This window comes from Nicrophorus vespilloides, unplaced genomic scaffold (genome assembly GCF_001412225.1).
Source record: "Nicrophorus vespilloides isolate i.1.1-1 unplaced genomic scaffold, Nicve_v1.0, whole genome shotgun sequence".
Classification (NCBI taxonomy): Eukaryota; Metazoa; Arthropoda; class Insecta; order Coleoptera; family Silphidae; genus Nicrophorus; species Nicrophorus vespilloides.
In genome coordinates, this window is record NW_017098282.1 from 1 (window position 1) to 27,047 (window position 27,047).

A 27,047-nucleotide genomic window follows, 5' to 3' on the forward strand; every position below is an offset into this window, starting at 1 on the left:
TATTATAGTTTCCGAGAAAATTAATAAAATGTGAAAACACTGCTTTATCGAGCATTTTTTCAACTTTGAACTACGAATTACAGCCAAACGGATAAAATCCACAGTAATATTTCAATACATGTTGGATTCCCCAAACATTCAGCTTTCATATGCATCTTTTGGATTCATTCAATAAAATGTGTGTCAACAGTGTTTAATGAAAATAATAAACATTTATTAATAACTAATCGCTAACAATAGGTAGAGTATGTACAAAATAAAAACTATACGGTCGTATTTGTGTGTCGTCGGTCGGTCGATAGTCTTCGCCGGCGCCTATTGCGGTCCACCCATCATGCCCATCGGCATGTTGACCGGATATCCGGGCTGTCCTTGTCCTCCCATCTGCATGGCGGGCGACTGTATCTGCGGCATCGTTGCAGAGTTTGGCGCAGATTGTGGTTCCGAGGGAAGCGTCAGATTGAGAAGCAGTTCGCGCACTGCTGGATACAGACTGCACTCGGTGTGATTGGATTGGAATTGCGCAAAATGCTTGAGCAGCGAGTTTGCCGCGGTGATTGCACCACCAGATCCTGAATCCCTTTTCTCGGCAAGCTGCGTGATGTTGGTGCTGATGTCGTAGACGAGTGGAAGGACCAGACACGGAGGTTCCATTCCGCCCGCACCGCCACCACCACCAACGCTGCCGTATTGCATCCCCATGCGCGTTATTTGCAGCTGAAAAGCAAAAATTGAATCAGTCATCAGAATCCATCAGTGTATATGCAAGTGCGTGTGTGAAAGAGAGAGACTTACGAAGAATAGTATTTTTGTCTTGTAGGCGAGAATTCCTGCCATTCCGATGGGAACTATGGGGATGGCAGACGGAGGGATGCGCAGCATCCACTGGACGGACCATTTCATGCCCTGCTGCTGCGCCAATCCTGGTATCAGTTCGAGCCTCATGATTTGTATGAAGTTCTTGAGCACGTCCACAGACACATTCAGGATCGAGCAAAAACCGAACATGGAGTTCGGCTTGTAGGGTGGAGCCGCCGCTTTCGTGTCGAAGAATTTCTCCATGACTTGCAGCTCATCCGAGCTCCACACGTCCTTGTGCTCGGGTAGCGGCGTTATCTTCAGGTGGAGCGATTGCAGATGTTGAGGATTCAGAACTATCCTGCAGTGAAGATGTTCGGATACCTTGAAATGGATGACGCCGGGTTCCGTCGTCGACAGGGCGGTGAGCTGCGAAAGATGATTTCAATATGGTTTCAAATGTGTTATTGCATTTCATTTTCAACTTACGTATTTCTCCGAGTGGACAAATCGTTGCAGCTGGCGGCGCATGTAGACGCAACCCAGGAAACGCTCGAGAGGTGCAATCTCTGGTCCCGGATAGCCCTGAGGATGAGGCGATGGACAGCAGAGACTCTCGAGTGCCTCGTGGGTGAGAAGGGTGGGTACGGCACCGGCCCACGAACGCTGAGGAAGTACCCGCGGCATGTGGCTGCCTCCTACGCCACCGCCTCCCGATCCACTTCCTCCTACTCCAGGTTTATGATCTGCCTGCGGGCTATGCATGATCGGTGGTCCGCCCGGTGATTGGCCGGGACGCGCTGGTGACGGTCTCGGTACACTCGGTGATCCGGGCCAGTTGGATGCGGCCGGCGATGCCATGCTCTGCGAGGATGGGAACGGGCTGCCGTCCGTGTGGCCGGTCTGCATGAAGCTGCTGACGGGCGAATGACCTGGTAGATTCGTGACCGGACCAGGAGATGGATTCGAGAGTAGTCCACCGGGACTGGGCACGTGCGGATTCAGAGGTGAATTGGCGACGAGGCCAGAACCGGGACTGGGATGAGGCATGTGCGGACTGGGATTGACGTTAGCTGGAATCGATGTGGGACTGAATGATGTTGCCGGACTCGAACCGAAACTGGTGTGCGTCGCCGACGGCTGGTTCATCGAGGTGTGAGGGCTGGCCGGAGTATGCGGATTAGAGCTAGGTGGCGGTGTCAACGGATGGTTGAATCGAAGACCCGGCTCCCTCTGCTGCGCCGGAGATTGTGGACCACGATGATGACCTAGAAAACCTCCTCCTCCTCCTCCACCCTCGATTTCCATAGAGATCGGCGACGGAGGGTTATCATCCTCGGATTGTGATCGCCTTCTGAACACGGCAGTCTCGTCTACGTATTTCGAAAGGAACGCCTTCAATCCTTGCGTCGGCGAGAAGACATCCACGACGTTGCTGCGATCGAAGCGGCTGTACGCTCCGTCCCTCAAAGACACCAGACCGGCTCCCCTGATTCTCAGCTCCAGACAGTACATCTCTTGATAGGCGATTCTAATTAATGTGCAGGACTGCGCCATCAGAGTAAATGTTTTGACCGGTACCTGAGGTCTCTGCGAATCATAATGCAACAACAATTAATCGAAACCCATCGAAAGAGATCCGAATCGCTATGCTTACCGTGTGCGAAACACCCATCTGCGGAATGGTGGGCAACTTGCTGATAGAGATGAGCGGCTCGTAGGTCTCATGCAGAATCTGCACCAATTGAGCCAAATTCCTGGTCACGTTCAGGTGCGATTCGAGTTGTTCCTTGATGATGGAGTGCGCATTCAGAGCGTTGTTCGTCGCACCGAACGAGAGTCGGAACAGCTTCTGGCTGCTGCTCCAGGTGATGCAAACCATCGCCCCTTTGTCCGGCCCGTAGCACAGCACCAGCTTTCCGTAGCTGTACGACTTGATGCTGAACATGTTTGCCAGATTATACTTTTCTATCGCGAGATACTCGCTGAGCTCGTGCACTATGGTATAGAGATGAACGATCTGCGCCCAATCGCTCAGCAGCTGGTTGACCGTCCTCGACACGTTATCGGCGGTGCCCATGTCGTATGGGAAGTAGACGGGTCTCCTGGAGCCCTGCTCCTTCGGATGCGTGCTCGGCAGTGGCGTCGAATAGAAGACGAACTCGGTGACCCAACTCTTCAGATTAACCTTCGTTTGCACCCTTATCGAGACGGAGAGCAATCTCTTCAGCAGCGAGTGCCACGCCGCTGACTGTCCGATCTCAGGCGTTGGTGGCGGCAACTGTATCAGCTTCAGCACCAAACCCGTGGCGTTCGCCTCCACCTGCAGACCCTGATGAAAGATGTTCCTCTTCGTGAGTTCACCGGCCAACGCAACGAATGGCAATCTCTCATCGCACATTGCCACCACGTGAGCCAGCTCGGCGACGAAGTAGGCAGGCTGCTTCGATCTCCTCGTCGCAGACTCCTGCTTCATCCCGATGCCCGCCTTCCTTTTCAGCGTTCCTGGCTCCACGTGATCTCCGTCCGTTGATCCGTCGACGTTCGTGAATGGACCGTGTGTCACCACGAACGTATCGAACTCGATGAGGCTGTGCACCTTCAGGTACACCTTCGGGATTTCCGTCTCTATAGACTCATCGTCAGGGTTGTCCTCGATGCTCGAATGCTTCACTATCAGCAGATAAAAGGAACAGTCGATTTCGCACGGGCTGTTCTCCTTCTCCTTGAACTCGATGATCTACAGCAGCATCAAAGAAAATGAAATAATTTTTCCATCAATTGCCTCCAAATCTCCAACAGACTACACTACTATAACAACTACTACGAATACTAACCAGAGCCACATTAGGATGCCTATGTAACTGCACGTACATCCTGTGCTTGCTGAGCTTTGTGAGCGGATGATCGGGATGGTGCAGTAACGGTAACCTCTCCTGAGCGGTGGCGGGGAGATGCTGCAAAGTTTTCTCGCACCGTCTCTGCGTGATCCAGAACCGCAGCTCGCTGATGAGACCGGGCAACTTCGAGTGATCCCCGTTTAGTGCGTTGCACAGATCAGGAATGAGCGGTGCATCGTACTGAGGTACGTGACATTGCAGCATCCCAGTGTGCGTGTCGACCGTGATCAGCAGTTGCTCAGCCCTAAGGCACGGCTGAAGTATCGCAACCGAGAGTATCGCGGGCGAACCCTGCAGGTTGCTCTCCACATCCTTCATCATGTTCTGCAGTTCCGCCTTGATGTCGGTCAGTCTGCTCTTGGTGCGGACGTAAATCGTGTGCACGAGCAGTCTCTCCATGGAGAGCAGCTCCGATCGTATTGCCCTGTCCGCGATCTCGCTCTCCTAAAATCAATCAAACAAAATCAAATTGATTGCCACCGTTCGTTCGAACAGAACGAATCTACTTACTTTGTTGCCAAGAGAGGGCACGTGCATGACGGCGAGTGGTCTGGCCGGATCGTGCGGATCCACCTGCACGGTCAATCTGTATCCGAGCTCAGATCTTGGGTCCTTACTGGTCGGATCTTTTCCCTTCGTTGTCAATTCCCTGAAAACGAACGGAAACAATAGTTATTATTCAACTCTTAAAAAAAACAAAATAAAATAATACTATTCTTCATCAATAATTACCTCCAATAAGAAATGGTCAACGATTTTCCAGAAACATATTCATCCACATGGATGTGATCATCCAATCTGTCCCTCATCAACCTCAACGTTTGTGAATACAGCACCTCCAATTGCAAAGACTGGCAAAAGTAATGCAAGCAGTTGTAAACTTCTGTGAGTGGAGCTGGATTATCCACAAGTCTTGTCTGCATCAGCTGATGGATATATTGAACTTGCAGAGGATGCACCAAAGCTTTACCATCTAACATAATAAAACCAATTAAAATTAACATTGTCATTGTGTTAATTAGCAATTTAAATAATGCATACCTCCGGTTTCTTTGTCCTCGACAAGCACATCAATTTCCAATAATCTCCATGGTATATTTGGTCCATCACCCATAACCGTTAAGGACACATCAAATTCATGTTCCACATGAAAAGTTACTCTGCCATTCTCAATCTAACAAAAAACAATTAATAAATTTCCTCCTGAATGCAATGGAAATAGTTCTCACCTTAAGGTTTTTCATCTGCGGCAGTAAATTCCCAGTGACCAATCGGTGCTGGATCACCTGGTTCAGTTTCAGTAAGGTGTTTCTCTTTTCTGAATTCGTGATTGGATCTGGAGGAACGATTTTCTCCCTGATGCAGGCGGGAAGTCTTCCGTAGGTGCCGGTAGTCAATACTTCGACAGCAGCGGGAATATGGAAGTTGGGTAATCTGGCTTGCACCAGAGTCTCCCTGGCCATTCTGGCCAACATATCCGCAGTATCCACAAACAGCAAGGATTGTTTATCCAGGAAAGCCATGATCCTCTGCAAAAGTAAACAAATTAGTTGCAAAATTCAAGAAGACACCTTTTTCTGCAAACAAAATTACCGCTGATTTCTCCACTTTGGAAGCACTGTTTGCCCACTTGACCAGTGCTAACAATCTGACCGTCAATTGTCTTGTGCGAATAGCAAAGTTGTATATCTCAATCTTCCTTTCCATATCCATTTTCCTTGGCAATCTGATGAAAACAAATGAGTTTGATTAGTAGTGATTGATCGATTGGTGGAATTGGTATTTAAATACTTACAATTCGGCCAACACTGTTAGCTCATGGTAGGTTCTCTGAACTATGAAGTCGATGAGGACGGACAGGGACATCATGGTTCCGCGATTGCCTTCTTGCGGGCCCGCAGACTGTCCACCCGCTTGCACCATGCTATTGGCCACAGGGGTCTGGAGCCCCTCCAACGGTACAGGGGCCATACTCTCAGGATACTCCAACTCTCAGCTGATCACCACAACGAGCACGAATCGAAAAACAACACTGGCGGAGGAGTAGAGGTTGTGGAAGAAGAAACCGTCCCGATTGAATTTCTTTCCAAAAAAGAACACACAAAATACGATCGCACTCTCACTCACGGACCGCAATTACATCTTCGCAGCGAACTTAAACTATCACTGACCACTGACTGCTCTTGGGTCTCTGGTGGTCCGTCCTCCTCCGTCTGCAAACCTAAAATAAATAAATAAAACTGTTTTGTTGATGACAACTACTAATCAGCCGCCATCTTGATGGTTAGCGAAGGTTGGTACTACGGTTGCCAACCTACCATAACAACCATACAAACAACCAACATAAAACATGAATAAAACTAAACATTTTTCAAATTCAAAAATACTTAGAACACTTTACGTTTAACACTTATTTAACGACACTTTAATTACGGAAATAACAAAACTGTTATTTTTAAAGTATTTCAGCAAATTTCATTTCATTTATGTTATATTTCAACTAATATTATTTGTGTACAGTTGTTTACGTTCAATTCTAAATAATCTGAATTAAACCTTTTTTGATTTCCTTAATCATTTCTTCGAATTCAGGTCGAGGCTTTCCATGGTCGAGACAGGACCCAGCTAAATGTGAAGGGTTTTCCAGGAAGGAAGGTCATTAGTGGAAGAAGAAGAGATTTCTTCGAATTAGGATTGAAACTAAAATGTAGTTGGCTTTAGTTTATTGCAGTTGTCTTTGGTTACCAAGCAGAATGAAACAAAATAAAAAAACAAATGGAATTAGTAGAGTGTCTGGATCATATTTATTGGTCATCGATAGCGATAGGAATCGCCGCCTCATCGACACACGTAACGTTGATAAGAGGCGATTCGACACTTGCGTAACACATATTCATGTATACATACATATATATATATATTCACATTTCCGAATTATCATCTACAAAAATAAAACGTTTCGGTATCCTTGGAAACGTTTCTTGATAAGTAACTATGGTGATCAAATTGACTATATTTGTATTGCTTCTAGCAGGATTAGAAACTCGATGCAAACTAACACGACGATTATAATATAACAATAACAATAATAATAAGAGAACAATGCGATTTCGCATCTATTTATTTACTTAATTAACTAATTAGATAGTAATCGGATGAAGGAGGAACGTGGCGGATTCGGAATGATTTGAATATTTAGTGATATTTGATGATGCTCTACATAAGAGACACAGATAGAGAAAGAGAGAGAGATAGAAGAATGATTGTGAATGAGATATTGATAGAACTAGATATAGAAATAAAGAGTATTCTGTATGTCTTCTGCTTTTCACAGTCTACTTTTCTAGATTGCTGATCATTTCTTTTGTTTGTTTGTTTGTTTGTTTTACGGTAGACGGACGTGGTTGATGTCTGTTACGTTATCCTCGGGGCTGGGACTGGAATCCCTCTGTCTGCTTCTGACCCTCACCACCTGCGTGTGATGGGTGTTTCCTGGATTCGCAGAATCTATACCGTACTGAAGGCCGTATCCGCTGCCCGCGAGTCTCATCTTCTCGGTGCTCTGCTGCGGATCGTCGGCGTGCGAGAAGAGCACACCGATGTTCAGTTGCGGAATATCGTAGAAGACGGCCAACGTGAGCATCATGAAGGTGACGCCGCACAGCAGGTAGCAGGTGGCGACGATCTTGTAGAGCGGTCTGTAAGGTTGATCTGGGGAATCGCCGGGGATGTAATCACCCAGACCGATCGTCGTCAGCGAGATGAAGCAGTAGTAGAACGAGTCCAGGTAGTCCCAGTCGGGTTCCAAACGGGCGAAGATTGCAGCAGGAATCAGCAGGAAGAACACGATCAGGAAGCCCACTGCAACAATTACGTTTAACGGTGCTATAGAAAGATATATCTTATTATAACTTACGAACGAAGAACAGATGCATGAGACGAATGTTGAAGGCCTGATAGAGGTGGCCGAGTTTCGAGTTGAGAAATTGCAAGAACCAGAGCGTCGGCACCAGAAGACGTTCGACGAAGGCGGAGAGCAGGACCAACGTGAACGGAATTCCGAAGACGGCGAAGATGATGCAAAATGCTTTTCCCTCCCTGCTCAGTGGTGTGACGTGACCGTATCCTGTAAATACATGCATTATTGATTATCATTATAAATATTCTGCAATAATAATCATCATCATCAAACTCACCGATAGTTGTCACCACGGTTCCCGAGAAGAATAGGGATTGTCCGAAACTCCAGTTGAGTTCTCCGGAGGCGTTCCTCGTCGCGGCAACGCCCATTTTGCTCGCCTGAATGATGTGCCCAATGAGCACCTCCAAATCATCATCTGCAAGAAGAAGAAAAGATATTTATACATTATAACGAAAACTGACCCAATCTATTAATTTATTTATTAGTATGTATGTAAGTAATGGTATAAGAAGCATTACGATCGATCAATGAAACTTTCATATCCATATGATTGCATAAATTTTTGTTTTTCAAATAATTCCAATGAATAATCTATTTTTATATAGTGTTTCCATGACAACTGAAACAATTTTCATTTATTTCTGTTTACATGTTCGAGGTTATCCTAACTCGCAAAGTTTAAAACATAATTTGCGCTAATTGGCAAAAACGATCAAAATAACATTAACTAATCTATTTATCTTCAATAAACAAATTTTCTTGCAATGAGAGGAATCTCGTATGACAACTTTTGAACATTAGAGTATTTAATATTTTAAACTTTTCGTTGGTCGTTTGAATCTTACGATGCGATGGTACCTGAGACCTGCGGATATTTCTCCAGGAAGCGGTGCCGCTGGAGGGCGACGTTCGAGACGACCGCCCTTTCGGCGGGAGTCTCCAGAACCCCGAAGATGACGGCGCCGAAGCACATGTAGAGGGCGTAGAAGATGATGTAAACGGCGAAGAGGAAGTCGCGCCACGCGAGGCCCTTTCGGTACACGAGGAAACCGTAACCGTCGCCGTTCACGTCGACTCGAACACCATCACCACCACCACCACCACGACCGCATTCAATGTTACCGGCCTCGTTGTTGTTGAGGGTGCCGTAAGACATGTTCGTCATTTGTCACAAAACGCGACGAAGAAAGGTGGGCGTCGCAAAAGAAAAAAAAAACAAAAAAAAAAGAAAACAAATCGCGGTAACGAATCGAAACGATGCAAAAAAGAAAGGAAACGGAAACGAAAACACGAGTGGGGGGCGTGTGTTATAAAATTTTGTACTTCTTGAAGATGATTAATGTCCTTTCACTGTTTAATTTTTTCTGGCTCAGGTACTTCTTTATGAACGGACGCCCCATGTTGGCATCCTCGACGAATCACTTTCTTGCAAATCCGAACGACCTCCCCAAACCCTAACCAACCGACCGACCGACCAATCAACCGTTCAAACAACTTCTTCGAGTCGTTGCTTAGCTACGGAGGACGGCTTCAGGCGAACTGTCGATGCGAGACAGCCGGATCACGCTTGATATACACAGCCGTGAGAACCACATGACACTCCGAGTTCGCTGATAACGAACCAACTCTATTTACACAATTTTTATCTGCAACGACGATGACGACGATGATCGCATTCGAAAATTTGTCAATCGGACAAATCAACGTTACCGAAACAAAAGAAAAAACGAAAAGAAAGACGAAAGACAAACGAAACGGAGAAAATTCATCCAAGAAGAAAACCTATGCGGTAACCATGGTATTTGGCGTTACGTAAACATGGATGCGATAACCCACAGCAACATCTGGTCGTTGTTTCGCGATTTCATCCTTGTTTTATTTTCGATTTTTGTTTTTCATCTGCTTCCCTCCTCCACCTCCTACTGCATAAATCTTATCAACTTCTTCTATTTATATAATATTTTTCCGTTCGCGAATATATCAATCGCCGCCGACTTTTAAGGGTAAAAAAGAGAAGCCCGTGCATTTGGATAACTTTACCAATTAAGAAACGCGTCCATCCCGAACATGAATTATGAATTGCGTTGATTGAGAATGAAACAATTTTAGAGTTTTATGGGACACACATATTTATAATTTGTATTTAATTTGTTTGATGCGTTCCGCAGGTTTCCGCGTCTTCAGCTCGAGAAGGATGCGTTCCCTGGCTCTCACCACCTTCGAGAGCAGATACAAAGATGTCTTCGTGTTCGCATCGAACAGACGCGCGTAATTCTCTTCGATCTTCTCCTCCAACAACTGAACCTCATCGGTCACGTCGAGGATCATCTTCGCCTCCTGCAGACTGATCTTCAGCTCTTTAGAATGGTTGCCGGAATCCGCGATCCTCCGCTCACGCTGATCCTCGTATCGAGCCTTCGCGAGTTGCCTACTCTGTTCGATCTCCTCCAACAACGACTTCTTCAAGCACTTCAGGAACACCCGTCCGCCCACCCACGCGGTTCGCACCAGAGACTTCGCGAAATCGTACATGACGCAGCAACATCTCGATTTATTTCCACCACCACCACACACTTGTTTTTAATATCGTATTTCAACAACAACAAGAAAAAGAAAAAGAAAAGAAAGGGACAAAAATTCAAACGTTAATTTTGAAAGAAATAATAAAATGACACTTGCCAAACAAAAACAAAATGTGTAAAATTTGAAAACATTCTCGTCACGTCATTACGATTTAATTAACATTAGAAAGTGAATAATCATGTTAAAATTCTGTTTCGTTTATAATTTATAAATCTAATTATTCTAAACAACAGATGGCAATGTTAACAACTGACTGCGTATTGATGCAACCCACTATACAAAATCACCCCCTGCATTATCAACGAGGGCGGCCAACATAATTCATTGCAAATGAAAGGCGAACATTTAATTTCCGTTTAATTAACCGTAACGTAACCGTACAATCCTTATATCTCAATTGATCTGACACTGCCAACTGTGGAATTTAAATGTTAAAGACGGAATTTAAAAAAAAAACATGATTTCTTTGAATTATTTCTGTAGAGTTTAAAAGTGCGATCGATTAAATGTTGATCGGGAAACACGCGAGTCCACATGTGTCAATATCCTCGGCCTGTTTACATGCAGAGACAGAGAGAGAGAAAGGGAAAGACAAAGTTTGTTCGACCGCACGTTTTATAATTAAAATTATCGTCCGTCCATTAATAAACTAATTGTTAGAACGCGGATACACGATACGTTGTTACTTCTTTTTTTTTGTACGTTCTTCTCCCTCTCGCACTCGTTCGGTCCCCATTGATTAGTAAAGTGTAAAAGAAGGATGCAGATAGAGGCGAAGCACGAGAATTATACAATTACAAAAAAAGAGAGAAAGAAAACGCATCCAATTAAGCAAATAAATATAAAATAATAATTATACTTTTAGAAAACACACACAAAAAAATGAAAATCGATAACCTTGTACACTTTTCGATAGGTCATAATCGCATTATCCGTAGGATAATTATATATCATTGATTATTTATTAAATATATATTTGTCTCGCTATTTAAAAATAATAAATAAATAAATAAATTCCGATCAATTCGTACGTGCGAAACGTTTTATCTCAATTTAAGCTATCTATTATTAACAAACAACAAACAAAAAAAAACGCACTCAATTGTTTTCATTTATCAACAACCATAAACTGTTTGTTGCAATTAAATAACTATGTTTTAATTGTTATTTTTTAATGGATAAATAATTTCGTGTTTTTCTTTCGATTCTGAAGCAATTACCTCTTTAATTATCGTTAAATTAACTATTTGCATATGGAAACGCGGTTGCTGGAAGACGTCTAAATTAATGAAACAATCTTCGAAACCTTGATTTATGTAAATATACTTGAAAAATAAATGTAGGTGAATCGCTACGTCCGTTTCGAATCGTCTTTTATTTTGTTTTTTGTTTATTGTACCGTAATGACCGTTCCCGTAACGAATTCATTAACGCCAAGTTTCTTTCAGTTTAATGAAACAGAGTGTGCCATGGGTTTTTGTTTAAACGGTTGATGGTGATGACCACCAACACCGAAGGACGACCGGTATTTTCGAATCTTATGATGACACACGCGTTTGAATGAATTCAAGTAGAAAAACAAAGGAAAGGTGTCGCTTTGAAAGTGACGTATGGAATGCACGGATCGCTCGATCCAATTAACAAGTACTATTACTATTTTTTTGTTTTCTTAGGTTCATAGTTCGGGCGCACGGTGAACTTTAGCTCTATTTTTTTTGTGTGTGTGAATGTGTGTGTGTGTGTGTTGTCGATGTGCGTAAGTAATAATTGGTTATTAATAATAATGTGGAGGCCTCGATGGAGGATCGCGACCCACGACGATCGACTCGGATCGATGGACGATGGAATCATTGGTGTGGAGCGCACATTTCCTGTTGACGATCAAGTGATGGAAGAGCGACGAAGAGAAGAGTAAAGTAGATGTCGGCAACCCGCGCGACGTCATTGTGCAAACACAAACTTACATGCGTTACACAACCGAATCCACATTGAGAGAGAGAGTTACTCATTCGGCACAGTTTTGTCGCTGATGCAAAGTCGAAAGATCAGAAGACCAGAGCGATTTCATTTCACAAACTCTTTGCCCCCCAACCAACCAATCCGATTCTTTTCAATTTCGATATCTACGAATTGTAAACGTTAAGTGATCTCATTCGTTGATACGCTTTTTCAATTGTGGAACAAAAGCGGTGCAAAGTTTTTGGGCGCAAATTCGAGTCAATATTTTCGTTCAGATACGAACTCTAATTACACGACCTCAACCATATCACCAATCACATCAACGAATCGATGGAAAAACAGTTGAAAGATTCAACAGTTGAAAATTTAAATATTTCGAATGGTTTCCATGGTGATTGTTGAAATTGCTATGTTACTCACCGTCGATGCACTGGTGTCTCTCGAGGAATTCGGATCGCAGTTTGCGGATGTCGGCGACCCGGCTCTGCTCCACCGGTCCTTCGATGGCCGTGAAGATGACCGCTCCCAAACATAGGTATCCGATGTAGATGAGCGCGAAGGCCAGCAACCGTACCAAACCTCGTTTCAACATGTTACCGCTGATGCTGTAACCGTTCCCCCAGCAAAACGATCTGCAATCAAAAAGAAAAGAATCAATTAGAATGGAAACCGTGACGTGCCGTGACAGCACCTGTCACATTGTTGTCGTTGTTGTTAATCGCAAGTTGACAACGTTTGCATAACAAATCCCCAAACTAAATTTAAAATTTTAAAAAATAAATGAGCGCTCTCAGATGATTGAAGTTCGAGGCGAGATTGCGTTCGCCTCGTTAATTTATAATAATTACATAATAAATAAAATTGTATATTTGAATAATGGAAAAAAAAGAAAGAAAAGGAATTTGCATAAAATTTGTTTAGTTCTTTTTTCTTTTTGGAATATGTTGGTATGGAATTGGTGATGATGATGATAGTTACCCACCCGCCGACTTTCACGTATCTCAACCGCAAGGTCGACGATTTTACAAGCAGAACCGAATGGGAGAGGATGCTTTTGATGTGGTCCATCTGAGAACACGCGACGCCGACTGATCCATCGCGGAAACGAAAATAAAAAAATAAATAATAATAATCTTCGCGCCGCAAATTTGACATTGACACTCTTCGGCGCCGAAGCGCTCAGTTAATCGATTCGATTGTTTTACGTAAAACCAACTTTCAAAATTAAAAAAACAAAAAAAAACAAAAACAACAAAAACAACACGACAAACTCTAATTTAAAAGTATACATTAACGAGCAATAAATAATGATAATGCAGTTATTCTTAATTAACCGAAGAAAACTTAAATGGAAATGAATTTAAAATTTGACATTCATCAGCTGATTTATTAGACTAAATTCATTTGTTGCTCGAGGGCCAACTTTAAAATATAAAAATCACTAACAATAATAGTGTTACGATTGGAGGTGGAAAGCAATTAAAGTGTCGATCCGGGATAGATGTTGGTAAATGTGTGGGTTGATGAAGGTGAAGAGATAAATCGACAGAAACTCGAATTACACGTCGAGGCAAGTAAATTACATCCATCTGGCAACGAAGGAAAGCAACCGGAAACGAATGGCTCTTGTTTTTTCTACTCTAACTAATGGTGGATGCGCCGGGCGCGCGAAATTCCATCTCTTATTTAATTGGTTGAAACGTCTGCGTTTTCAATTTCGTATTCGTTTAAATATCCAAGTAATGCGATTAGAGATGCGGCAATTGTTTTAAATTAAAAAAAAATGTGTAAACAATTTCTTACCATGGCAACAAAATGGTTTCAATTATGTCCGCCGCACATCCATGTCATTTCGGTTGTTATGGAGATACTGTCGTATTATTGTTTTGATGGATGCGGGTGTGTTGATTTAAGTGCATATTGTTGCATCGCAAATAATGGGATTCGCGTGCGATAATCGTAAATTCGGAGCGGATAAAAATCAATCGTTGCTCTTCTACAAATAATCGTATTCATCTCTCTGTCTCGCATCCGTGCATATATATAACGATCTCTCTGTTGCTCCCCCTCGTGAATACGTAGCAATATTGATGATCGCATTAATCATATGCGGATTAAGCGAGGAAAACGAGGACGAGCATGGATTAGCGAGAGATAAAAGCGACAAACTTATACGATTCAATTGCAAAAAAAGGAAACGTTTAAAACACATTAATTACGATTCTTGTAATCCCATTTAATTTATACACATTCATATATTTCATCGAAAATTAAAATATATCTCCAACAAATTATTAAGAATAACCCGTTTAAAATCGATGCGAAAGTAGTTTAACTTTTAATAAACTATTTAATTGGAAGATTGCTGTGCGAATGAATGGATGTAGCGATTCATTTTTTTTTGTTTGTCAGAGGTCCTTTCGAACGATTACGAACGTTCTAAATTTATACTGCATTTTTGCACAAATTCCAATTCCAAAAACAACAATAAAAAGCAATAAGCGGATTTCAAATTTAATCATATTCAAAACGTTAATTGCATACATTTATTTTCGTATGTTAAAACAAAAACAAATAAAAAAATGAACAAAACAAAACATCGTGTTTTCCCCGAAGTGCTTTATTATATTTAAATATTTTGTCTATCCATGATGATGATGATGATGATGACATTCGATTGTTTAATTATAATTATGACATCTTCGATCAATCAATCGATTGTATCTTTATTTTTTGCATCTAGTTGCATATGATTTGTATTTGTATAGAGAATCATTAATTACAACTTAGATATTAATTATTTTATTAGAAAATAACATTAACGTCACTTTCTGATAATTTAAATGTCCAATCATTTGACACATGACAGTGCCCGGTCAATACACTTTTGTTTCGCTTTTGTAGGTAAACGTTTGACAATTTGAATGTCAATGTGAATTGTGTTTGACATTTGTCAAAGTGTTCTATATTCCATTGGCAATAGTGTGTAGTAAAAATGTGGATGCAAAGAATGCAAATATTCAACATTTTTAATTTTTGTTCGTTTTGTTCTGTATACTTTTTCTTTTTGTTTATTATGTTTGATGTTCGAGTGCATCGAGTGGGTAGGGATCTGGTATAAATATGAAGTGCATTTCGGATGTAAGGTATCTCACTTCATTCAACGAAGATTGCAAAGACACGTCCATCGTACAGAAGAGAAAGATGAAGAGTTTCATCGTTGTAAGTGTGATTCTATGGTAACCGTTTGGTATAATCAATTGTTTAACAATTGCAGGTATTCACGGCCTCCTTGGTGGCGTGCGTCCTCGGCGGTGTCAGCGTGCCGAGCGGAAGTTACATCCCGACGAGCGGTCACAAGACGCACGACGTGTATCAAGGAAGCGGAACGTATCCGACGTACGGAACGGGCATCTACAACGCGCAAGGACTCGGCTCCCTGCAGACTCCTCCGATCAATTACGGCGGTGTTTACCACGGAAGCGACTACAATCACATGACCTACGGAAGCGGTGAGAAGCAGGTGTACTACTTCGACGCGCCGCACGACTTCGAAGCGACCAAACTGAGGGTGCTCGTTCAGCCGTCCGGACACAGCGAGGAGAAGGTCATCTTCATCAAGGCCCCGGTCTACCGTGCCCCAGAGATCACCTTCCATCAACCCGCTCCGCAACCCGCCCAGAGGACGCGCGTCTACGTGCTGGTGAAGAAACCGGAGGAGCACCAAGAGATCGTCGTACCAGCGGCACCGCGTTCCGCTCCACTACGTCCGGACGTCGTCTTCGTCAATTACCGCAACCAGCACGAGGCCGAGCAACAGATCAGGAACATCCAAGGAGGCGCCTCCTCCTCTTCGGGCGTTCTCGCCAAATCCGTTGGAAGCCACTCCGACCTGGTGAGCTCCATCAACGATTACGGCTCTCGTTCCGATCACCTAAGTATCAACGGCGGTATCCTCGGAAACATTGGCTATAGTGGTAACACCGGATATTCCGGCAACGTTGGCTACAGCGGAAACGAAGGCTACACCGGCCACACTGGATACACCGGTAACCATGGTTACACCGGAAACGGATATTCAGGAAACATCGCAAAGACCGGATATTACGGCAAACAGGTGAACACCCATTACGGACCTGTCGGCAGCAGCGGCCCATATTAACGCACCCAACTGGCCGCACCTTTGTTGAAACAATTCGCACGAATAAATTGAAATCTAATTGAAATAATACTATATTACATGCAATGCGTCTCCTTTACAAAACAACAACAACAAAAAACCCTTTCCACTTAAAAAAGAATACCCGTAAAACACATTACTTTTGCGAATGATTCATAACACTTTTATAATAATATTCAGTTCAATTAAGATGACAAGTTTCATAATTTCGAAGACTTTTAAAAACATATGCAATTAATAATATCTCCATGACAACAACAATTGGCGAATTCATTTGTCTGAGCAATTGTTTCATTGTATTTGTTGCTAGGTTACTTCTCTTACATTCATTTCTTTCCATCAGTTGTTAATAATAATAATGTAATTGTTGCTTTATCACTGTTGTTATTCCATTTAAACAATTCAAGCAAAGAACATATTTGTTGTATCTATGCCGAATCATAAAGTCTTTGTTTCAATATGAATATTGAACTTTTGTTTTTCTTATTGCATTTCAATTGATTAGAAAGTTATCAGACAATATTTAACTAAAAAGTTTGGAAATTATTATTATTATTATTAAAAAACAAAAGTGGTACGGTTCATCGGAATTCATTTATTATCAATTGTTCGGAGAAGATATTTTACTAATTATTATAAATATGTTGGTTTAATAGGGGCCGCTCTCTCCGGCTGGACCATATTTTATGGTGGTGGAGGAGACGATTCCTTCTCCAGAATTGATGGTCGGTCCGGAAATGGTGACCACGTTGGTGCCGATGCCGCCTGCGATCGGATGGATGCCGCCGACGCTGTTAACGACGACGCCAAAGTCGTTGCCATGGTGAACATGAGCGTCGACGCCGTCCTTGATGGAGCTGATCAGTTCGTGATCGCTGTGCACCTTCTTCGCGGATTGTCCTCCGAGGTTGGCGCCCTCCTGGATGTCCTGGATCTTCTGCTCGGCCTCGTGCTGGTTCTTGTACTTGACGAAGAAGACTTCGGGTTGAGCGGCTGGTGCTGGGACGGCGGCCGGGACGACGATGTCCTGCTGCTCCTCGGGTTTCTTCACCAGCACGTAGACCTTGGTCTTTTCGGCAGGTTGCGGCTGCGGCACGTCGACGTGCGACACTACCTTCGAGGTTGGGGCCTTGATGAAGATGGATTTCTGAGCGGCGACGGCGGCCGGCTGCACGTGGATGCGCACGTGCGTCTCACCCAGATCTTCGGGAGCGTCGAAGAAGAACTTTTGGTGCACAACAGTCGGCAACGGTGAAACGGTGTGCTGCTGCTGCTGCAGCTGCTGCTGTTGTTGTTGTTGATGATGGAGGTAAACAGGGAAACTGGGCTCCACGATCGTCGTGTAAAGATGATGAGTCGTGGTGGTGTACCCCTTGTAGTTACCAGCGGTATTTCCTATGGTGTAAGTGGTGGTGTAGTGCGTGTTTGCCGGGGAATAGGTGCCGTCCCCTGCGTGCCTATTATGCAACCCCACCGGACTCACGGGGATGTAACTTCTGCTAGGTTTACCATACTGATAACCGGAACCCAGATCTATCCCGATATCACCGGAAGCTACGGCCACCAGCGCTGCCAATACCTGCAGGATGAAACCCCCAAAACTGAATCATTTCTCCTCACCCGATCTTAACATCCTTACCATAAAGCTCTTCATCGTGGATCTATCTGATTTCTGTACAGCATCAAAAGCACACCCAACTATTTATACTCAATTTCAATCTTTCTTTTCCTTTGTAAACCGATAGCTTTCTATTGGAGCAAGGACGTCTTCTCCTTCTCCATCTACTCAACAGATGCATTCGAAAAACTGCAAAACACACATGCACTACTAACGAAAGGTTACACAACTCATACATTATATCAATTAAACTAGAATCTTGTTTCAATCAAGTTTTCTTAATAAATTTATTGGAAATTCCAGTTTAATTCAAAAAAAAATCTCGATCCTCATCATCGTTGCCGGTTACCAAACAAATATAGTAATTTTAATTATTTAGGGTTATTAACCCTGGTCATCACCATGGCAAAATAATTGAATGTTCTTCATGAAAGAATAAACAACGTGTGACGCCATTGTCGCTAGAAAGTTCTTTGTTGCATGTGCATTTTAGACGCGCGAATAATTGGTGGATGCGCTTGGTCATCATTGCGGACAATACAAGTTAAGTGTAATTTACGTAATTCCATAATGATTAAACTTTGAAAGCTTTCAATAGTGTGTTAATTAATTCATAATTTTTTAATTAATAGCTTTCTTTAGTCGTCGGGTCGTTGTAATAAATATATTTGAATTAAAAGATTTACAGTTATCGAATATTATTTGTATTCGCAGATTGTATTTTCATTACATAATTGAGATTTCGTTTGTTGATCTTTTGTTTCTTTAATTTTCACAATCAGCCATCTTAGTTCAAAAACTAAGTAAGAATTAAAAAAAAAAAGAAGCTTTTTATACAACCAAATACACTTGAATGCTTTTAAAGAAGTTGAGTGCGGGAGGGTGTTAAGCGGTTAGCATTTTTCTTAAGGAAGTTGGCACGACCTCTACAGTTAGGACAGAAGAAGATTTCGTATGAAATCGGAAGCCAATCGGAACCAATCGGAAGTTTTTCAAACTTTTTCAAATATTTACTTTTCGGTAATAAATTTTATGGCTATGTCGAATACAGCAAAAAACAATCCAAACGGTTTTGGCGTCCATTTTGGCAATTTTGTTCTCCAGTGTTTTCCATGGTATTCAGCAGTGTTCGATAGTTTGTTAGTTCTTTCCGTGAAGTATTAATCAAGTAAGTAATGTTCCTTTAGCTATTCGCTTTAATTAACATACAATTTACAACGAAAATCCGATAAGAAAAAGTTGGTTAGATCCTCAAAAACTCGAAAGAGTCATTTTGTTCTCCAAAGTGTTCTATAGTTTGTTAGAAAACTTGTTTTATTCCAAGAAATGTAAGCAAGTAAGTAATTTTCCTTTAACTGTTTGCTTTAATTAACATACAATTTGTTTTAGGATGGTTCGAAAAGGCTGTGTCCAAGGATGCAAGGAAAATGACCACAAGGAATGCTTGTGCTCTTTGATTAGCAAAAGCAACGAGCATTAAAAGTATTGCGAGGGAATTGCAAGAAGTGGTTGAAGAAAAAAAAAGGAATATAAGGCAGAACACTGCGAATTTCTTGTATTGTGATAGAATATTAAAATTATCAACGCATTTGGGCTTAAGTCTTAATGAATTAATATTATCTATTGGCATCTTTATCATTATGTAAGTAGTTCATAATGCTCTAGTGCAATTGTTTAAGTAATTACAAGTAATTTATATCAATCATCTCAGTTGTTTAATAAATATTCTCATACAATTCGTGTTTTGTAAAATTTCGATGTGTGTTTTCAGATATCGAGTTTAGTATGGACCGCTGGCTCCGGCTGGGCCGTAATTGTTGACGATTCCGGAGCTGTAGAGATGACCTCCTGGAGCGCCGGAGTGGACGACTCCTGGAGCGGAGTTCACGTTGACACCTCCGTAAGAGGATTCGTGGTTGTAGTGCGGCTCATCCCTGATGCTGCTGACCAATTGCTGATGGTTGTACACGACCTTGGCGCTGTCTCCGCTTGAAGCTCCGTGCTGGATGTCCTGGATCTTCTGCTCGGCTTCCTTCTGATTGGTGTACTTGACGAAGACGACTTCCGGTTTGGCGGCTGGGGCTTGTGCGGCGGCTGGGACGACGATGTCTTGGTGCTCTTCCGGTTTCTTCACCAGTACGAAGACCTTGGTCTTGGCGGCAGGTTGTTGCTGCTGTTGTTGGAAAATTCCAATCTTGGAATGATAGGTCGGAGCCTTGATGTAGATGGTCTTGTCTTCGGCGGAGGCGGATGGTTGCACGCGTACGTTAATGTGAGTTTCTCCTAAATCCTCTGGGGCGTCGTAGAAGAAGGACCTATGTTGAGCAACGTGTGGAAGACCTACGTTCTGTTGGCCGTAGCTTCCGTAAGAAGAGCCGGCAACTGGGCCGTAGCTGGAATAGGAATTGTATCCTCCAGGAGAAACACTTCCATGGTAGCTGTTCGAACTTCCGCTGGAATATCCACCGGATGATTGATGAGGAGCACCGTTGTAAGAGCTGTACGAGTTTGATCCGGATCCGTGAGAGGTTTGCGGTAAGTAGCTTCCGGTAGGAGCGCCTTGCCTAAGATCAATTCCTATATCTGCGGAGATGCAGACAAGAACACTGGCCAAAACCTAAATTGACCCAATAAGCAATTAACGAAAATAATTAAATTCTTTTTCTTTTGCGGATCATGACTTACCAAAAACTTGTTCATTTTCGTTGATTGTTCGTCAGCTAACTGATACCAATCCGAACGAAACGATGCATTTTATACCGATCGAACCCCTCCAACAACAATAACACACGAAAAAAAGAAAGAAGAGATGTGCAAAGATGCATTTCATACGTTCACCTTGCGAAATATCAAACCAGGAATATGCAAATATCATAATTTGTCCAAAAAAAATTTTGCTGTTACCGATAGATACGACGCAATTTCAATGTAAACGAAATCAAAATACAATTATGCTCTAATTCAGTATTCTATAAACATAATAATACTGTATAACATAATTATACTAATACGACAAGGAACATAAATTACCAATTAGTAATTAGCCTTTTACAATCATTACACATGCAATGCAATTAATGCTCAAACATAATTACACGTTGTGCATTTGATTACAATTAACATTTAAACAGTTGCAGAATTCTAATAAGTAAAATACATTTATTAATGTTTATTCAATTTTTCCATTTTGCATCAACATTATTTGCATAACAGTAGGTTTTGATTAATTTACAAACACACATACACAGACATATTTATTTATATGCAAATCGGATATTGTATTCAGTCATATCGAATTCGTTGCCAAACCGAAAGCCCATTCGAAGAAGATATTTATTGCCAATTAATATTCGTTTTTTTTTAATTTTAAATATTTTTATTATTTTTGAGATATATTTGTTGCTTTTTTTATGCACATATAATTTGAATTTAAACGAGTCGTGGGAGTTACGATTTGAACTTTAAAAAGAACTGCTTTTACTTCATATATTTTTTAACAATACGCACACGGATGAAGGATTAAGAGACGATAGGATCTTTTTTAGTATCAATTAATTGTACTTTTATTCATTTCAATAGTTGCATGTTCGTTAACACTAGTTTATAACTTATTACTAATTAATATTAATACTAATAAGTAATAGTTTTAGAAAGGTGTTGATAAATGTTTACATCCGTGTCGACATGCAAATTAGTTGACAAAATATCAAGGTCGTAAATGTTGAAATATGTTTTCATGGAATCATAATTCTTTTCGATCGAAAATAATAGTGTATCAATTGTTTGTTGTTTATAATTTTATTTACTTATTTTACAGTTCGTTTTAGCTTAATATGGACCACTTTCGCCGGCTGGGCCGTAATGGATCTCGTGGTGTTGGTTACCAGCTGGAAGGGTGGAGATGGAGTGACCAGAAGAACCAACTCCGCCGTATACAGTTGATGGACCGCCGTAGGAGATGTCGTGATGATGGCCGTGGTGAGCTGGTTCGTCCTTGATGGAGCTGACCAACTCGCGGTGGTTGAAGACGGTCTTGGCGCTGTCTCCGCTGGAAGCACCTTCTTGGATGTCCTGGATCTTCTGCTCGGCCTCCTTCTGGTTGCTGTACTTGACGAAGACGACTTCTGGTTTGGCGGCTGGTCCTTGGACGGCGGCTGGGACTACGATGTCTTGTTGCTCCTCTGGTTTCTTCACCAAAACGAAGACCTTAGTCTTGCCGGCAGCTTGCTGTTGAGCGATGTTGAAATGTGGGACGACCTTTGAGTTGTAGGCTGGAGCCCTGATGTAGATGGTATTGTCTCCGGCGGCGGCGGACGGTTGCACGTGGACGCGAACGTGGGTTTCACCCAAATCCTCTGGGGCGTCAAAGAAGAAGGATCTGTGGTGTTGGACGGCTTGTGGGATTCCGCCGACGGAGTATCCGACTCCACCGTATTGTCCAGCTCCGTAAGTATTGTATTGTGGAACGCTTCCGTAAGAGCTGTAGCTGGTGTGTGGAGCACTTCCGTAGGAGCCGTAGCTGGTATGTGGAGCGCTACCATAAGAGGTGTATCCGCTGCTTCCTTGTGGGACTACTCCATGGTAGTTGCTCGATCCAGAGTATCCGCTTGGAGTGTAATGGGTTTGTGGACCGTTGCCATAAGAACTATAGGAGTTGGATCCAGATCCGTAAGTCTGAGGTAAGTAACTTCCAGTTGGACCACCTTCTCTAATCTTAAGTCCAATGTCTGCGGAGGCGCAAACCAGAACACTTGCGAAAACCTACAGCATCCACAAAAATTAAACTCATCTCTATTACACTTCGTTAAAAGACTTACCAAAAACTTGTTCATCTTTGTTGATTGTTCTTCAGATGATCGTTAACTGATACTAATCACACTAAAACCTCACGTATTTATACTATTCAAACCCCTCCAAAAAATCCATTAAAAAGTGCATGGATGCATTTTTTTTCTATAATTTTATATTCTACAAGGTTATCATAAGATGATTCAAAAAAAAAATTTACGTAAAACGCATCTGCTTTAAATATGCGAAAGGATTATATAATGTATTTTGTAATATTGCTAAAAAAAAATGTAGCTTATTTGTTGAACTTTCATCAAGGACTGCATTTGCATTACATTTAGGGTAAAATATAGTAATTTTTGTTTAAATTAAATACTACGTAACGGTATTAATTCTAAAAAGTAATAATCAGATTATTTATCATATTACGTGGAATGTAATTTATTATATATTGTTTTCATAAGTCACATTATAATCATTCAATACTTAATTGTTAAATTTTGTAAATACTATTGCATAATCACAATGTTCGTTCGTAATTTATATAATCGAAAACGTTTATAATTTGAAGCAAAATAATCAGTATAATAGGCACGTAATGGATATGTTATATATTATATGTACTAAGGTCAATATTTTTACGTCTTTGTACAGTAAATTACAGTCCAATAACAAGTCTACTGTTTTGAAAACAATAATTGGATTTGCTTGAGAACAGATATCTTTTATAAACTTCAGGATAGATAATCTATGATTTCCTTTGAAAATTTTTAATTTGAATAGTCTGACAAGTAGTAGTAAGTAGTAGGTTTATAGTAGGAACATTCTATAGTTGTTATGATATTTCGATTGTAATTATGATTCTCCTCATTATATGTTACTTTAAGTGTCATAAGCTGCTAAAGTTTTAGATTCGTAATATTAATAACATTTGTTTTCTTTTTAATTAATTCAATTTATTGGTTTACTATATTACACAATTTACTAAGACAATTTAGTTTCAGGTATACATTTAGTATGGGCCACTCGCGCCGGCTGGGCCGTAGTGGGTCTCGTGGTGCTGGTTACCACCTGGAAGGGTGGAGATGGAATGTCCGGAAGAACCAACTCCGCCGTATACAGTTGATGGACCACCGTAGGAGATGTCGTGATGAGTTGGTTCATCCTTGATGGAACTGACCAACTCGCGGTGGTTGTAGACGACCTTGGCGCTGTCTCCGCTGGAAGCACCATCTTGGATGTCTCTGATCTTCTGTTCGGCCTCATGCTGGTTGCTGTACTTGACGAAGACGACTTCTGGTTTGGCGGCTGGTCCTTGGACGGCGGCTGGGACTACGATGTCTTGTTGCTCCTCTGGTTTCTTCACCAAAACGATGACCTTGGTCTTGCCAGCAGATTGTTGCTGTTGAGCGATGTTGAAGTGTGGGACAACCCTGGAGTTGTAGGATGGAGCCTTGATGTAAATGGTATTGTCAGCGGCGGCGGCGGATGGTTGCACGTGGACGCGAACATGGGTTTCACCCAAATTCTCTGGGGCGTCGAAGAAGAAGGACTTATGGTGTTGTACGGCTTGTGGGACTCCGGCAAAGTTCTGTTGAACGAAGTGTCCACCGTATTGTGGAGCAGAACCACCGTAGGAGCTGTATTGTGGGGCACTTCCGTAAGAGCTGTAGCTGGATTGTGGAGCGTTACCATAGGAGGTGTAACCGCTGCTTCCCTGTGGAGCTACTCCATGGTAGTTGCTGGAACCGGAGTATCCGCTTGGAGCGTAATGCGCTTGTTGTGGACCATTGCTGTAAGAACCGTAAGAGTTGGATCCGGATCCGTAGGTTTGCGGAGATCCTGGTAAGTAACTTCCGGCTGGAGTACCTTCCCTAATTTTAAGTCCAATGTCTGCGGAGGCGCAAACCAGAACACTTGCGAAAACCTGAAAACGCATTGCACAAAAATTCACTTCGTCAAAACCAAACACAAGAGACTTACCAAAAACTTGTTCATGATTGTTGTTCGTTCTTCAGATGATCACTCACTGATATCAATCACAACAAAATCTCGTGTATTTATACTAATCTAAGCCCCTCCAAAAAGTTTATTAAAAAGTGCTCGGATGCATTTTTCTCGTTTTTGCAAGGTTATCATCGCCAGATGAAATAAGAATAAAAAAACTCGAAGCGCATCTGCATTAAATATTCAAAGGGTATTTCGTAATCTCGTTTAAATATTACTAAACATCATCTAAAGCTGAACTTTCATCAAGTAGTATATTTAAATAATATTTAGGGATAAAATATGTAAATCAAAATATATAATTGTCTCTTTAACCATTTTAAGTATTCACAAAATACATTAAAATCATTTGCACATCAATTTAAGGATTAGTTAATTGTGATTTTAGTTATTGGAAATATCAACTTTTGTAATCATTAATTCTGTAAGTAATATAGATTCATAGGTAGATATGCATAATTCTTTCAGGTTTAAAATTCCTTTTAAAAAGCAATTATGATGATTATTATCCAAGTAATGCAGAATAATGGGTAGATCAGTAGATATTGCTTATATTATTAGTTACGTTCAACACTTATTACTTTAGTATAACATATTTATCTTAAGACATTAATATGTATACACATTTATAACTAAATATTCGAAAATTAATTAAAAACTATTTTATTTATTTAGCAGCACACTACAGAATTTTGCAACGAGAATGTGCTATATTACTAATATATATACTTTGAAATTTGTTTGCTTAACAAATCATTTCTATTTTACACACTAACATATATTTTTAGAAAGAAACAATACTAATTGTATCTACATAGGATATGCCATTAATTACGCTGATTATTGTTTTTGTTTAATTATTTATTTAATATTGGTTTACTATATATTATACAATTTACTAGGACAATTTGGTTTCTATGTTTAGTATGGGCCACTCTCGCCGGCTGGGCCGTAGTGGGTCTCGTGGTGTTGGTTACCACCTGGAAGGGTGGAGATGGAGTGACCAGAAGAACCAACTCCGCCGTATACAGTTGATGGACCACCGAAGGAGATGTCGTGATGTTGGCCGTGGTGAGCTGGTTCGTCCTTGATGGAGCTGACCAATTCGCGGTGGTTGAAGACTACTTTGGCGCTGTCTCCGCTGGAAGCACCTTCTTGGATGTCATGGATCTTCTGTTCGGCTTCCTTCTGGTTGCTGTACTTGACGAAGACTACTTCTGGTTTGGCGGCTGGGGCCTGGGCGGCGGCTGGGACGACGATGTCTTGTTGCTCCTCTGGTTTCTTCACCAAGACGTAGACCTTGGTCTTGCCGGCAGCTTGCTGTTGACCGATGTTGAAATGTGGGATGACCTTTGAGTTGTAGGCTGGAGCCCTGATGTAGATGGTCTTGTCTCCGTCAGCAGCGGATGGTTGAACATGGACGCGGACATGAGTTTCACCCAAATCAGCTGGAGCGTCGAAGAAGAAAGACTTGTGGTGTTGGACGGCTTGAGGGATTCCGGCGAAGTTCTGTTGAACGGAGTATCCACCGTATTGTGGAGCAGAACCACCGTAGGAGGTGTATTGTGGGGCACTTTCGTAAGAGCTGTAGCTGGACTGTGGAGCGCTACCATAAGAGGTGTATCCGCTGTTTCCCTGTGGAACTACTCCATGGTAGTTGCTAGATCCGGAGTATCCGCTTGGAGCGTAATGCGCTTGTTGTGGACCATTGCTGTAAGAACCGTAAGAGTTGGATCCGGATCCGTACGTTTGCGGAGCACCAGGTAAGTAACTTCCAGTCGGGCTGCCCTCCCTAAGTTTAAGTCCAATGTCTGCGGAGGCGCAAACCAGAACACTTGCGAAAACCTGTACATCATCCACAAAAATTAGACTCGCTTCAATTTCACTTCACGTTATTGCAACTTACCAAAAACTTGTTCATCTTTGTTGATTGTTCTTCAGCTGGTTGTTAACTGATACCAATCACAACGAATCATCGCGTTTTTATACAAGAAAAACCCCTCCAGCGTAAGAAAGAATTAAACTTTTGAATGATGTGCAAGGATGCATTTTTTTTGTTAGGTATAATTTGTAATTTAGCAAGGTTAATCAAACGATATGCTTCATAGTAGCATTTTATACTATTACTATTAAATATGCGAAAGCATTTTGGAATTGCATAATTTAACGTTATTATTCATTCATGATTTCCAAATATACAATATATAATATTGTGGGAACTTTATCAAGGTCTATCGAATGAAGACTATCTTTGTTAGATGAGAAGAGAGAAGAAAAAGGGCTTTTTCTTTG

At 41.8% G+C, this 27,047-nt stretch overlaps 8 protein-coding genes across 9 annotated transcripts; 1 reads left to right on the forward strand and 7 right to left on the reverse strand.

The window, feature by feature from the left end:
* Positions 1–217: 217 nt before the first annotated feature.
* Positions 218–5,669, reverse strand: LOC108562077 (mediator of RNA polymerase II transcription subunit 14). Its single transcript, XM_017920281.1, has 11 exons — positions 5,494–5,669; positions 5,292–5,424; positions 4,928–5,227; positions 4,740–4,872; positions 4,431–4,671; positions 4,209–4,347; positions 3,636–4,142; positions 2,456–3,538; positions 1,288–2,388; positions 796–1,227; positions 218–717 (listed from the first exon to the last, which is right to left on the reverse strand). The coding sequence occupies exons 1-11, from the start codon at positions 5,667–5,669 to the stop codon at positions 316–318; spliced, it is 4,647 nt and encodes a 1,548-aa protein (XP_017775770.1). The 3' UTR covers positions 218–315.
* An 813-nt stretch (positions 5,670–6,482) lies between these two features.
* LOC108562078 (potassium channel subfamily K member 1-like) lies at positions 6,483–12,810 on the reverse strand. Of its 2 annotated transcripts, none has more exons than XM_017920283.1 (4): positions 12,583–12,810; positions 7,895–8,035; positions 7,615–7,824; positions 6,483–7,559 (listed from the first exon to the last, which is right to left on the reverse strand). In XM_017920283.1, exons 1-4 carry the CDS (start codon positions 12,752–12,754, stop codon positions 7,084–7,086), a joined length of 999 nt encoding a protein of 332 aa, XP_017775772.1. In that variant the 5' UTR covers positions 12,755–12,810; the 3' UTR covers positions 6,483–7,083. The 2 variants fall into 2 exon arrangements, with proteins under 2 accessions (XP_017775772.1, XP_017775771.1); XM_017920282.1 differs by lacking the exon at positions 12,583–12,810 and adding an exon at positions 8,479–9,180.
* On the reverse strand, positions 9,725–10,184 carry LOC108562079. Its single transcript, XM_017920284.1, has one exon. It carries the CDS (start codon positions 10,150–10,152, stop codon positions 9,751–9,753), a length of 402 nt encoding a protein of 133 aa, XP_017775773.1. The 5' UTR covers positions 10,153–10,184; the 3' UTR covers positions 9,725–9,750.
* A 2,475-nt stretch (positions 12,811–15,285) lies between the features above and the next one.
* On the forward strand, positions 15,286–16,335 carry LOC108562065. The gene is made up of 2 exons (XM_017920269.1): positions 15,286–15,384; positions 15,440–16,335. The coding sequence occupies exons 1-2, from the start codon at positions 15,286–15,288 to the stop codon at positions 16,322–16,324; spliced, it is 984 nt and encodes a 327-aa protein (XP_017775758.1). The 3' UTR covers positions 16,325–16,335.
* Positions 16,336–16,991: 656 nt separating this feature from the next.
* LOC108562066 lies at positions 16,992–17,996 on the reverse strand. The gene is made up of 2 exons (XM_017920270.1): positions 17,982–17,996; positions 16,992–17,921 (listed from the first exon to the last, which is right to left on the reverse strand). Exons 1-2 carry the CDS (start codon positions 17,994–17,996, stop codon positions 16,992–16,994), a joined length of 945 nt encoding a protein of 314 aa, XP_017775759.1.
* Positions 17,997–21,788: 3,792 nt separating this feature from the next.
* Positions 21,789–22,792, reverse strand: LOC108562067. The gene is made up of 2 exons (XM_017920271.1): positions 22,778–22,792; positions 21,789–22,721 (listed from the first exon to the last, which is right to left on the reverse strand). The coding sequence occupies exons 1-2, from the start codon at positions 22,790–22,792 to the stop codon at positions 21,789–21,791; spliced, it is 948 nt and encodes a 315-aa protein (XP_017775760.1).
* A 968-nt stretch (positions 22,793–23,760) lies between these two features.
* LOC108562068 lies at positions 23,761–24,746 on the reverse strand. The gene is made up of 2 exons (XM_017920272.1): positions 24,732–24,746; positions 23,761–24,675 (listed from the first exon to the last, which is right to left on the reverse strand). The coding sequence occupies exons 1-2, from the start codon at positions 24,744–24,746 to the stop codon at positions 23,761–23,763; spliced, it is 930 nt and encodes a 309-aa protein (XP_017775761.1).
* Positions 24,747–25,676: 930 nt separating this feature from the next.
* On the reverse strand, positions 25,677–26,676 carry LOC108562069. Its single transcript, XM_017920274.1, has 2 exons — positions 26,662–26,676; positions 25,677–26,600 (listed from the first exon to the last, which is right to left on the reverse strand). The coding sequence occupies exons 1-2, from the start codon at positions 26,674–26,676 to the stop codon at positions 25,677–25,679; spliced, it is 939 nt and encodes a 312-aa protein (XP_017775763.1).
* Positions 26,677–27,047: the final 371 nt, after the last annotated feature.

Bases quoted from the DNA above. Each gene is read 5' to 3' on its own strand.
- LOC108562077 (XM_017920281.1), bottom strand. From the start codon at position 5,669: ATGGCCCCTGTACCGTTGGAGGGGCTCCAGACCCCTGTGGCCAATAGC. The intron at 5,425-5,493 runs GTAAGTATTTAA...TGTTTTCATCAG, and splicing joins CTAACAGTGTTGGCCGAATT to ATTGCCAAGGAAAATGGATA. The intron at 3,539-3,635 runs GTTAGTATTCGT...ATGCTGCTGTAG, and splicing joins GGCATCCTAATGTGGCTCTG to ATCATCGAGTTCAAGGAGAA.
- LOC108562078 (XM_017920282.1), bottom strand. From the start codon at position 8,785: ATGACGAACATGTCTTACGGCACCCTCAACAACAACGAGGCCGGTAAC. The intron at 7,825-7,894 runs GTGAGTTTGATG...ATGTATTTACAG, and splicing joins AACCGTGGTGACAACTATCG to GATACGGTCACGTCACACCA. The intron at 7,560-7,614 runs GTAAGTTATAAT...TAATTGTTGCAG, and splicing joins CATGCATCTGTTCTTCGTTC to TGGGCTTCCTGATCGTGTTC.
- LOC108562079 (XM_017920284.1), bottom strand. From the start codon at position 10,152: ATGTACGATTTCGCGAAGTCTCTGGTGCGAACCGCGTGGGTGGGCGGA.
- LOC108562065 (XM_017920269.1), top strand. From the start codon at position 15,286: ATGAAGTGCATTTCGGATGTAAGGTATCTCACTTCATTCAACGAAGAT. The intron at 15,385-15,439 runs GTAAGTGTGATT...TAACAATTGCAG, and splicing joins AGATGAAGAGTTTCATCGTT to GTATTCACGGCCTCCTTGGT.